We start from the raw sequence: 13,588 nt of genomic DNA, 5'->3' as shown, positions 1-13,588 counted from the left end.
TCAACTGTAGGAACCACAGTTTTTTCTTTTCGTCTCTCCTAAAGTATTTTTGATAGTTTCGGAAGTTGATAAGGGATGAGAAAGCAGTGCATACTTGTATCTGCAGGGTTTCATGGCAGCAGGGAAAAGTTGACATTAATGTGGAGAAAAGTCCAAACTTCTATATTAGGTGAGAAAACGTGAGGGTGAAGTGAATTTCAGACCAATACTTGACTGCCTGGGGAGCAGCTCTGGGGAAAGGGTGCTGGGGGCCCTGGGAGCCGGGCAGGAGCCGGCAGCGAGCCCTGGCAGCAGAGACGGCCAGCAGCATCTGGGGCTGCATCAGCAGGAGCACAGCAAGGAGGTCGGGGCAGGGGTTGTCCCCTCTGCCCAGCGCTTGTCGTTAGACCACGTCTGGGTACCGTGGCCAGTTCGGTGCCCCCCGGTGCAGAAAGAAACCCATAACCTCCTTGGAGTAGGGGTGCGCGAGGGACCTCATGAGGTCCCTTCCAACACGAATTACCCAGTGATCCTAGGTGAGTTTTGCAGCACTGGGACAGTACACTGGTTACACCTGACTAAAGCATCCTCTTGTTATCCTATTTCTAGAAAAGATTTTCTTCAGAAACTCACCCATTTGACACAAAGTCCAAAATAAAAGAACTGTACTTTTTTGCTAGGGCTACACTCTGGCTTCCCCAGGAGTCTTTTAGAAGTTACACAACATATGCAGTTACACTTTTTCCATAGAGTCGCATGAATCTGCTCCAATGAGGACCTGAAGATGCCTATATATAGGAAATTAGTACAAGTACCTTTATATAATCCAGAATATTTTGAAACAAAATACAGGCTTCTTTCCCACATTCAAGATTAATTAAATAAGACTCTATGAAGTATAGTTTCTCTATATAGTCTTCTATTTAGAAACTAAAGGTGTGCAGTTCTTACAGTGACTGAACAGAGCAAATGGGATAACGCATCTCTTATCTAGATAGCTGTCCCAAAAGATATGCTGCATATCCATCCACTACTTGTTTCTGCCAATTTGAGATGACACTTTAGCTCAATAGTAGCTATCCACAATTCTTTGTAGTATTTCATCTTACAGATATAAAGAGAAAAGATGACCTTTTTTTTCCAAGAGCCCTTCATGAATGCCATGAAAAGATACCAATGTACCTATGAAACAAAAGGCCTCTGGAAATAGGAGTGCAAGAAAAAGTCTTTTGACTTGCACATTCTCAAATGAATTGCAGATGTCAGACAAATCAATAAATCTTTCGGATATCAAGAAAAATAAGGATCCCAGCTAATTCCCCTGAGACTCTTTATGTAAAAGGTGGTACAATAATTACGTAGGTGGATTATGATCTATAGGCAAGTGCGCTGACTATTAACATCTAAAAGTGACATTTCCTTTTCAGATTAATTTAATATGAGCTGCAAAGATGCATTTTGCAGTCAATTTGCTTGTACAAAAGCTAAATCAGGCATGCTCTTATAATTGTATTGTATGCATTTTCCAGCTCAGACTCTGGTTCTACTACCTCTCCCAAGTCAGTTACTGTGGGTCGAGCTGGCCTAATTTTTTCAATGCATAGCATATCTGCCTAAATACGCAGTTTATGAAACAGTGCCACTGAAACACTCCAGTCAGGTCCAGCAAAAAAAAAAAAAAATGATCAGCAATCAGGGCAAGGGAGGAAGCAAAAAAAAAGTTGAAATGTTTTATTCTGACAGCTTGGAAATGAACTTTTTGACTTTTCAAGACAGCTTTTTTGTTAGAACAGGAAATGTTAAGAAAGATTCAGAGTTAGATAACTGAAAGCTAAACAAAACCAAGAAAGCCCTGTTCAATGAAATGAAACATTTCAAGTTAACCAGATGGTTATATAGTTTTTATTTCATTAATTATTTTTTTAAATGTTGGTACTTCATAAACCAGGTGGGTTTTTTCAGTTCAGACATAAAAATGAAAAATTAACCATGCAGTCAGCATTAAGCTTGAAAATCTGCAGGCAAAGTACCTGTTACCCGGTGAAAAAATGTTTTTCCTGTCCCCTTGAAAAATGTTCATGTGCTCAAGACTTACAAGAATATATTTTATGTTTGGGAGAGCTGAGGATGTCATTGGAAGTATGGATGAATGCTGTAATGTTGGTTTTAATAGCTAGTCTTTTGACCTCTGTTGGTTGTTGCTGTCATTATGACAAAGCTTAAATAGACACAACCAAAATAAAGGAATAGCTCTTTGAGAGCTGTCATAGAAGAAAAATTTCCATTTTAGACTGCTAAATGAGGGCCTCTGCACCCAGGTCAGCCATAATATGTCAGCCCTGTAGCTAAGGCCAGCTCTCAGAGGGGGTGGAAGGAGGAAAACTGAAATGGAGTTAAACAGAGAGAGAACTGAATTCATCTTTGTATTCCATGAAACAAACCTGAGCATGGCAAGGAAATAGTATGTATATATGTTCACCAAAAAATGAAGAGAAATACAGTGAAGAGAGAGAAATCCATCAAAAAATGCATAGCCTTGCCAGCGTAGCATCTCATGCAGCCTTATCAGCCCTGCCACACAGTGGTGGGGTGGAGATAGCCAGGGACACCCGAATTGCAGTGGGAGTCCCTCCTACCATCCCCATCCATTCATGGTCTTATCTCCTGGCTCCGAACCTGCCTCCGGCCCCTGAGCTCCAGTGGGGAGCACCACTCAGGCACAGCTGATGGCTGAGCCCTGTTTCTTGTGGTGCCCTAGGCTGACAAAGCCAGGCAAGCTCAGAGTCAGCTCTGGGCACTTTGCTGTGAGCTGTTCTGCTTCATGCGGATGTGCCATCGGTCAGAAGGGGAAGAAGAGTTTTGCCTTTCTCTCTGAAGAAATGTCTGTGCATTGTACATTGCTTGGGAACTCCTTCAGGATCAAATCTCCTCTTGATGCCTTGAAGAAATTTAACTAAAAGGCTATACGACATGAAAACCTGGAACTTTATAGAAAATGACAATTGATGGCTGGAGAGCCCTGAGGCAGGGTAAATAATGCCCACGGGGAGGCTCTGCTGGGAGGAATCTTGCTACATACGGTTTCATATCAAAAGCCATTTCATTTCTTGTGGGAGGAGATAAGAGAAAAATATAAACCCATGTTATAGCTGTTGCTAGTATCACCTAATGCAATGGTGAAAGGCATTGCAGTGATGACAGCAATATATGAACTTGTGAAATAGAGTAGAATCTAAAATAGGGGCAATACAAACATTTGTTGAGTTTTATCAGCTGATATTTGTGTGAAAATAAACAGTACAAATTTTGTTAATGCCTTTCATTTCCATAAACTCTAAATGGCTACAAGTGGAACACTAGCAAAAAAAAGAAAAACCCTGAAAAAATCACTGACTTAAACCTTCCACATTTATCACTGCACTCGTGAATTTAGTGATTAATTAAACTAATTTGATAAAGTAGTTTGGTTTCTGTGTGTTAGTTTTTTCTACTTAGATGTGAAAGCCACTAGTTAATAGGAAGCTGACAAGCTTTTTCTCTGTTTGTGTCAGGTGCGGAAACTAATCTGAACTTGAGGAGCAGGGAGGATCCAAATACATTAGATATTGGATCAGAAACCCAGGATAAAAATGCAAATAACCATGGAACTCAGTCATCTAATCCACTGTCCAGTTCTGTGATGGCTGAAAATGGAAATTCAGTATCAAATGGTAAGCAGTTTCTAATCCCAAAGCCCTTCTAACAAAATTGCTGAAGTGTTTCGTTGAATGTACTGCTTAAGATCTGGTTGAGCTGGAATCTTCTGAGTTGCGAAAAATCTGTGTTTCTGGAACTGGCTTAACTTTGTATGTGTGAACTGATAAGCCCCTTTCCAATAAAAGCTGAATGTGAAGAAAATAAAACAGCCTATGTTGAGGAATTTGTAATTAGCTCAGCTTCGAGTCTGTAAGCAGCCCAAGGCATGGAGGACTGAGATTTGAGATTTCTGATCTTATAATCAATACAAATGGGACAGAAAATGGAGAATCAGGATCTCCCTTTGCTACAGGTGCCCTACTAGTGAGTGACAAATTGTTTATCATTGCAATAAGATGATCAAAATGGTGCAAGAGCAATGACAGAAAGAATGAAATCTTTCAAGGTCCTAAAAGCATAAATCTTAAGGATATAACACCTGTATTACATAAAATCACACAATACAAATAGACAAGTATGAATAGACACAAGACAAATAGAAAGTATTTATTTCAATGGAATGTGGAGAAGCAGATGTCTAAATACTTGCATGGCACTGCGTACAATTATCTTCATACTGAAAACTTAAGTCTAAATATGGGTTGTGTAAGCAGAACAGTTGTATAGCCTTTACTGTTAAGGGTAGAACTACACATAATGCAGTTGGTAGTTAGAGAGCTATACTGGAAAACTCAAAGGGAAAAAATACTAGGTCAAGTGAAATAACTGCATTTTGTTTTCCAAATATGCTATCCTTTTAAAAAAAAATAAAAAAGGCTAGAGCTGCTTAATATGCAGTGTTTTGAAATGAAAAATCAAGCTTTATTATCAAAATTGAATACTTCAAATAATTCCTTTCTTTTCAAGGAAACCTGTTCTCCAAATTCTGCAGTGCTTGGCCAAAATAATTCTTCCTGTTCTCTCTGATAATCAAAGCAGAAAGCTCATCCAATCTGAGACGTTATACAAGTGTAAAGGTGCATTCATTCCTGTGTGGAACCAGGAACACACTGTGACAGAAGAAAAAGGCATCTTTGTCGATTATAACCATGTCCCCATTTGTATCAATATAATAATTTGGGGAGGAGGGGAGCATATTTTCTGTACGTATAACAGTCAGACTCTTAAATTAACACAAAAACTGTGGGTAGACCAAGTCTTTGATTACTTTCTATGTAAGATTTTAACCATATATTCTGATGTCCTAATGGGACCTGTGGGAGATCAGCTTTTTATAAGAGCAACCATTTTATCCCCAAACCCCTTAACTTGGAGTGCAATCACAAGAGCTGCGTTTCTTTCAGCTTAGAAATGAAATGATGCTTTAAGTTTCTTATTTGTGATGATTATAGTTCAGTTAGGAAATGATCTCAGTTACTGAAATAAATAGTCATTGCTTGAATAAAAGGCCAACTAATACATGAGATAGGTGCTTATAATTGTGTGAAGTTTTAATCAGTCTATTTGCAATCACTAGTAGCCAGGGCTGTTCATATTGATAATATACAGTATCTACTATGCATAAACTAATTCTTTTCAAACTATTTGTAAATCGAAAGTTTAATCATAAATGTGTAATGTCATGCAATGGAATTTTCCAGTAAGATATTTTTTCCATTAAAAAACACTGATTCATCAGGCCCAAACTTTTCATGGAAGGTTCCCAATTTTGGTGCAGCTTTGATAAGGAATTGTTTGATATTCACTGTATACTATGAGTAGAAAAAAACTCCCTTTAGGTCTGGCAGTTTCCCACTGGGTAAGGAATTAACATTATTTGTGGTATTTCAATGTTCAAGTCTATGTTTTGCCTATCAGACTGTTGTAGAAATGATGCAAGCTTTGATTTTATCCTGATGCAGAGCAAAATCAGGTTATAAATTTTGTGATACAGAATGCTGGTTTTCCAGCCACCCTTAATAATAATTGAAAGAGCTGACAAGATGGAAAGCTCTGGTGTACTTTGATTACACGAATTCAAAACCAGTTTGCCAGTTTGCTTAGGAAAAACATCCTTCCAAGATTAAACCTTAACATCTTCATAGTTTTGAAATCTGTGTCTTGTTGGATATATCTAGGCAATACTGGTATTTGAGAATGTGCCATGAGATGTTTCCTTGTAAAATACTTTTTCATTTCTTTGTTACTGTATACCAAACTCCTCTAGCTTTGAGGAAAATAAAACCTGAAATGCCTTATTAAATAGTTGATACTGAGATTACAAAACTCCTGAATATAGAGTAATCTGCTTCCCACTGTTACACAGTGCAACTATATAATCTACTTTCCACTGATAGAACTAGAGTCATACATTGCTCATATGAGTTAATGCAGAAAGCAGTTTCTTAAATGAGACTAGTCTTTTGCTGTCATGAATGAAGTGTCAGCACCACTCCTCTGAGGCATCATGAAAATTAAAGTCACTATGGTCGTAAGAATAATCATTTTGACGAAGATGTTGATGTTGATGAATTCTTTAGAAAACCATTACTAAGCAGCTAAAAAGCTGGCTGGCTCAGCTTCCATGCAGATTAATGCTGTGCTGCTTTCGGAAGCTGAGTTTAATTTCTCGCACTGCTGTTAGTTCAGAATTTTAATAGAAGTTGCTTTTTCATTTTATATAATGTAATCCTCCTGTTCTTTAGTTTATCTTTAATATTAGGAGTAACACCTTTCTACAGCTCTGTGCTAGCAAACTGTGACTTTTCTGCCACAAATCTTCCACATCCCCCAGAGTTTTTAGTCTGAAAGAGCTCTTTTGCTATTTCTTGTCCAAACACAAAGAGTAATCAGAAAGCCTATAATAACCTTTTATGTTACAATGCTGAAAGTTGTGATCCTAAATCACCCAAAACAACAGATCCTCTGGTGGGAGACACTCAAACACTGCAGGTAAAAGTTTGTCATTTCCAACTAGTACCTCATAGGATATAGAGGAGTGTTTAATCATTAAGTGAAATGTTTAAATACAACAACTAATAAGTGACTGAGGTGACCTAACCTTTGGTTAGTGAAAGGGAGAAATTCCCCAGATATCTGACCGTTCTTAGCCCCAGTGGAGTGTGTTATAGAGGTACTTACTCTATGTAGCCCAAGTGAAAATTAGAGTAGATATTGTATAAATAAGACAGCCCTGTTGGACCGAAGGAGCATTGTGCTGCATTGTGCCTAATGGTCATACCGGCACGCACCTTGCACTGTGCTGTTCATCCAGCTCCGTTGGCACGCTACTGTCCCACGAAGGAAGCCTCTCTGGTTATTCCTCTTCAGTTATAACTGAGGTCCACTCCTCGTGTACGGAGATCCTTGTGAATGGATTCACTATATAGTTCATGCAGATCGGCGTAAGAAGCTGTCTGTTTCACCAAAAGCCCTATGCATTGTTCAGGTAAGGGGCTTAGACTTGTCTAACTTTGGCTGTCGAGAAGGTAACTGTTCTGCCTACGCAGGTCACCCGGGGGCTACAGTCCTACAGTCTGCTGTCTAGTCTCTTGAAACTTGTCACCAGATTTAAGCACATCAGGCAACAAGTCGCAGAATGGGAGAGGTGTCACAGCAGGTAACCTGACAGAAAAGGGGCATGTCACCATGACACAGGCTACATGCTGTTGAGCACAGAGCCTTACATCTTGTCCTTCCTTGGTGGTGCCTCTTTCACACTATAGCAGCCAATGTATCAAGTGGAGCTGATCAGTAAACCCAGCCTGTGTGAATGCAGAATCACGGAGGAAGTTAGGTGGTTTGGGGAATGATGTGTGGCCACAGTTGCAAAGACCCAGAGACTCTGTGGTATTGGTGGTGGTCTGCAAATACAGATGTTGGAGGCCAGGAGGTGCAGGGTCTCCAGTTCGGGGGTAGCAGAGCCTATGAGACTGGAATTTCTCTGGAACCACAGAACCACTTCCAGATGTCCAGTGATCTAGATCTCAATATTTGAGATGCAAGCTGTTTATCTGAAGGATCCTAAAGGGAGTATCTGAGAACAGGGCAAAAATGGGAAATAGGGAGTACAGAAAGAAGATTGGGGATTGAGTGTGGGATCTTCTTTTGAAGCAATATAGAAAAGGCATTACAGGGAGTAAGTGGGTAAAGGATCAGGTTTGTAGTTTGAATATACATATTGCTTGGGACAAGGCTGTATTCTTGATTATGTGAAAAAAATGGAATGCATTTCTTTCGCTTCTCCAGTTAGAGATTATTGATTGAATCATATTCCTTGCTTTCATTTTCACAACCACATGTAATTGCAGTAATAATGTTAGCAAGCATATTTTTGCCCCAAAATTGCCAAATTAGACTTACTTTTGGTAACTTGAGAATACTTGCAAGAAAGCCCAGCCCAGATGATGTAATTTGTGTTCCAGCCTGAACCCCTGATTAACTTATGTTCTTGTAATTCTGCCCCTGCCCCTGCTAAACTGATGCTTCCAACCTTGTGCTGAATTAAGCAAGGTCTTATTCAGCGCACAGCTGTGGTATCCTAATATTTACTTAGGTGTACGTAAAGGAAAACTCTCAGAATGTAATCAACTACTCCATTTATCTTTCCAAACTCCACCAAGCCTCTGCTTGCCATGTCTATGATGACGTGCTGTTGCTTACTTATTTGATAAGACCTCTTATCAAAGTGCTTTTCATAGAAATAAACAGAAAATCATTGATAACCTTATTCTTAGCTCAAGGCTGTCATGGACAGTAGATCCTGAACTGTATAAATATAGTGCAAAAGCAGTATCTTTTTCAAAACATGCTGCTGGCCTAGGAAAGTATTTTCATTCATTTGTGGTGGTCTAGAATCATGCAAATATTTTACATTATGTCTTTTATTTGAATTAAATGAATAACACCTACTTAAACAAGGCATTCTGCATTAAAATGTGGGTATTTTTTTATTTCTTTGCGATGTATCCAAACTGAATCCATGTGAATAAATTATTAGTTCAGGAAACGATTTGGAAAAAAAGGGATTTGGTTTGTGTTGACAAAAACTGGATTTTTGGAGGGAAATTTATTTCAAGCATTTCATTTGACCAAAAATACGTGATTTTGCTGAGGGAGAATTTTAAGTTGGAGGACAGGGAATTTAATATGGGTAAGAAAGGGATAGTGGTAACTTAATATATATTTTACAAGCCTAGTATACTGGAGACCTTGAACATCAGACCTTGCCTCAGTACATACCCAATATATCAGGGACCAGCTTCAAAAAGTGGTAACTCCACATCGAAACAACACATAGTTCAAATCACGGAGAGAACAGGGTCAGACTCTCTCTGCACCAGGCAGAAAAGGACTGAAGTGCTAGATTCTCACAAGATTTGACCTGGCTCCTGAGCTGCAAGCAGGGGTTCTATCTTCTTCACTGCCTGTGTGTGTGTCAAGAGGAAGTCCAGATGATGTGAAGCTGTAGAAGAAGATCCATATTTATGAATACTTTACACAAGCTTTATTCAGAAGAACAAATAAAAATCCAGCTGTCCAGAGTTACAAAGCTGTGGACATGCACCATTATAAGGGGGAAACTAAAAGCAGGGTAGGGAGGCCAAAAAGGAATAAGGATCATTGCTTCTCTTTAAAATTCTTGTTCTATTTCTCTTGCAAAGTCAGGTTATTTTATAGGATTATTCATGCAACTTATATTTTCATGAGTTAAATCATATATCAGTAACCATGTAAGAGTTAATGCTCATTTATGAAAATAAAAAAATTAAAAAACATTTTTAATACTGAAGATAGCAGGTTGGAAGGCAAGCATGTTTCACAGTGTGTTTCTATGCCAGTTTTGTGATGGAACAAGAAACCGAACATGAACATGAAACAGAACTATGTCTAGTACAGTGCATAATCCCATAAGTAGTTTATGATTCATTGCATTTGAACTTTGAATTGTTTCCATTATGATTCTGTGTATGTAATGTATAATATGCAAAGAGCGGGGCTCACCTAATTTTTTCTTACCTAAGAGTTACATATCTAGGTGCAGAATCACCTTACCTAGTTTTTCAGCCACGCAAAAGGTCAATGCATAGTCAAATCAAATACTTCAGATTACATGTTGTCCATTTCTAGTTAGTAAATCTCAGGTGGCCTACTGAGAACAATTTAACTTGCATATCTCTTACCAGGATGAATCCTCTTGTGGTGGCTAGCTCTGTTCAGTTGACTAAAGAAAGAGTAGTGATATGCTGTTTATGGATGCCATAGTAGCATGAACATTTGGAATATATGCTATATGAAGCAATACCAAAATTGCTGGATACCAGACCTACCATGGTGTCTGTGATTCTGGTTTGTGAGGGGCTTAATAACACCTATCATGGACTCACTGTGTTTCTGCTTCTGCCTTTGCTTCCCCTCATCCCGCCTTCCAGATCCTCTGTAGTGCTATGTGAATGGTCTTTCCACTCTGGCAGAAGTGATGGGGAAGCACCGGCAGTGAGCCTTGCTCTAGGATCACTGTGCAGAGGTCTTTGTTCCTCTTGACTACAGAGGGAGTCTACCTGGCTCTTTTACACTGGATGACTGGTTTTTACACAGCTAAATTTTGGGCAGCTAATTCCCACATGGAGAGTGCACAATAAGTACAATTACAGAAAAACTCTGTACTGAGGAGATGAAGTTGTAAGTCCTGGACCTACTGTCAACTTCCCTAGTAACCTAGAGACATTAATTTGAGAGCAGACTGCAGGCCTGTTTTCCATTCCCTTTGCATTGCTTCTGCGATGAAAAGGAGCCAGGGGAAGAGGAGCCAGGGATTTCTGCATTGCAGGAGGAATCCCTGGCCAGTGCATAGGTAATGTGTTATTTGTAGGCTTTCTCAGTACAATTGCTCCTTCTGTAAACCAGCATGCATACCTATGATGCTATTCATACTTGTTAAACAATAATTATTCCAATTCCAGTAAGCATGGAAATAGTAAATATCCAGGCAAATGTATGATATTTTCATTCTTTTTTAGTAAAACATGTCAAGGTCTTTTGAATCTCATGCTGAAATCGGGCAATGCGTAAATGTCAGATTATAAATTAGTATTGTTCTGCTTTAGGTTTACCAGAGGAAAATGAATATTCAAGACTGTCGGCCAGCACTACGGCAGGCTCATCGATTCAAAGACATAGGGAGAGCCACACTAGTCAGGTAAACACTTCATTGACAGTCTACTAGAACCAGTAAAAAGAGGAAAAATCATAGTAGCTGCGTGTTGAAAGCTGTCTTGAGTCAAATCTGTGTGTTGGCATTGAAAAATGCAGACTTCTTTTACAGGTTTATATTGAGCTAAGGACAATAATGAACCTACTCTTAACTTTTTTTGCTGGGAGGATAATCATCCTGAAAGGTTCTCGTAGTAGAGTTCAAAGTTTATGAAACTTAACTGTTGCTGGTTGTGAGGATGCTATTTTCAGGCAGGAAAAATGCCTCTTCACCCTGAGAGGACCGAGATGTTCTCTCTCTCAAGGTATTCATTCATACCAGAAAGAGTTGCATTATAATGAACCTCATAGGAATAAATGCATAATTATATCATCCTTTTGTATATAAAAGCAGTGAAGACTTTAAAAGCGGTCTTTACTGTTTTTATACAAATATCAATAAGTAAAAATTAAAATATCTGTCAATTAAAACAGCAATAGGTACTGAGGTAGTGTGAAGCTTACACTTTGGTTCTTTTAAAATTTCTGTTTAGTTAATGTAATTTAAAATAACAACACAGAATTAAGTTTGATGTGCATTAAGTGAACAAAAAGGAATAAAATTTGTTGAAATATCTTTTCTTCAGCATTTTATATATGATGTGAAACACTTTACTTTCTAAGTAGCCAATTCAGGCACGAAGGCATTCAAGAAATTTTGTTTCACTTAAGTGGCATTAGTGTTTTCTCCTGTTGTCTTTATGTCTTCAGTCCACTTTCCAAAAAGGGCAGTCCCGAGTCATTTTTTTACTTGAGAAGACTGTAAGAATTTTACAGTAAAGACAAACATTGTCAAAAGAGAAAATATGTTGGAGCTGAGAGGAATTTCCTCAACAGAAGCCTCTCATTAACCAGTGGTACATTTTCCAAACTATTCTACCAGAAGGTAAGGGAATGCTTTATCACATTTAAAAGCTACTTGTTGTCTGCAAGGAACAGCTGACATTTCATTACAACAAAATACTGGCCATAATCAAGTGAATGAATGTTTGGCCATTGACTCCAACAGGACTGGAGTTCAACCTTCAACATCATATTTGGTCTTAACGTAACTTTGAAAAACAATAGGTTTTAACTGAGTAAATATGTGAGCAAACTAGCACAAAAGTATTCACTTGTTGGTTTTCTGCCCCACTGTCCAAAGCACAGGCATAACTACAGTGCCTGTTCTGAGTTGAAAAATTGTGCCGAGACAGCCCTTGGCACTACGCTAACCTCTTCAGATGCAGAAGTGAGGCTGGCCAGAGCTGCCCTGGCACACATAGGCACATACCTGTCTTGCACACAGTAAACAAATCTTTGCCATCACTATACCTCTCAGACTCTCAAATGTATTTTGACCATATTGTGAAAAAATACTATCTCCAGATCAGTGTACTGGATGAGGGTACGGAATTACGAAGATGAGTGGAGGCAATGTTTTCAGTTGTCTCTGTTACATTTTTTAACGATCAACCAAATACTTATGAGGCGTGGGAGTGGCCAAAGAGCCCTTTCTAGTGAATGAAAAATCCAAGACACTGCTCCAGTAATAAACCTTACACAGTGAGACACTTTTGTCCTGGAGCACCTTACACCTCTGTTGCTAAAATGCTTGCATGGGGTCAAGCAGGATCATGTTTAAATTACTACACCAGTGCAGTACATGGAGAGTTAAATGAACTGGGTATAGGGGAGCCATTATCATCTTATCTTTGCAAATGGAAACTGTATCCTTACATGAAATTAGTCTGCAACATTTAAATGCTTTATTTTAGAAGCAAGTCTTTAACCGTTTACAAACTTGTATTTTTGATTTTTCTAAAACTGCTTGCCAAAAGCTGAACACAGTTTAAGTTCAGTACTTTGAAATGTCACTTTTCACTAAATAGACATTTTGCCAAAGTGGTTCACAAATCTTTAAAATAGATTCCATGCCATGTACTCAGAATTACATGCAGGGACAATCCTTAAATGCAAGTTCAATAAGAACTGTGACAAGTTCAAAGAAGAAACCTGCAGTTCTATATTTTTGATAAAATTGCCTCAATGAATAAACATCTTCCAAAATGGTGTTGCCAAAAGAAAAAGAAAAAAAATCTTCTTCCCACAAAAAGAGAAGAAAAATCTTTTAAAAAGTCTGTGCTCACAGGGCTGAGAATTCTTACTGTAAAAAGCATTCCTCACCATTTCCAAAGCTTGGCATATATTTGAAAATGATTGGGTTTAATTACAGTTGACATTTCTTAGCAGGCTGCTGGTGACTCTAACAGCATACAAGCCTATTGTAAAAGTCTTTGCCAGGTTTCACTGCAGTAACCTTATCACTTTAAAGTAATTCTTGCACAGACGCATGAAATAAGACAGATTGGTTCACAGATCTGTGAAGGTACTGATTGACTAATTGCTTTAGAGAGAGAAACATAGACTGAGTCCTTGGATTTCTTGGCAGACACTCTGTCATTTCAGCTAAGGGAAACTGGTTCATTAGCTTTCAGGGACTTCTAATATTTATGGGTTGTTTTAATACCTCCCTGCTAGTTCCTTACTGAAGTGACAGAAGTTAATTTCATTTTTGTCACAGGATCTCAAGGCTCATATACATCCAGCTAAAGTTTAGGCATTGTGGCTTACGGTACCATCATGTTGTCACATCAGGTGATAATTACCTGCATCATTGCCTGATACTTCCTGCACAGTGCAA

The 13,588-nt window shown here is 38.6% G+C and overlaps 1 protein-coding gene across 3 annotated transcripts in view; it reads left to right on the top strand.

The window, feature by feature from the left end:
• The window catches only part of MYO16 (myosin XVI), a 404,375-nt gene that overhangs the window by 373,744 nt on the left and 17,043 nt on the right, over positions 1-13,588 (top strand). For all 3 annotated transcript variants that reach the window (XM_052773633.1, XM_052773634.1, XM_052773632.1), the window contains exons 33-34: positions 3,531-3,689; positions 10,761-10,852. In XM_052773633.1, coding sequence (XP_052629593.1) covers positions 3,531-3,689; positions 10,761-10,852 — 251 coding nt within the window. The remainder of the gene's footprint in view (positions 1-3,530; positions 3,690-10,760; positions 10,853-13,588) is intronic.

This window comes from Harpia harpyja, chromosome 22 (assembly GCF_026419915.1).
Source record: "Harpia harpyja isolate bHarHar1 chromosome 22, bHarHar1 primary haplotype, whole genome shotgun sequence".
NCBI lineage: Eukaryota > Metazoa > Chordata > Aves > Accipitriformes > Accipitridae > Harpia > Harpia harpyja.
This window is presented reverse-complemented; position numbering and strand designations above follow the sequence as displayed.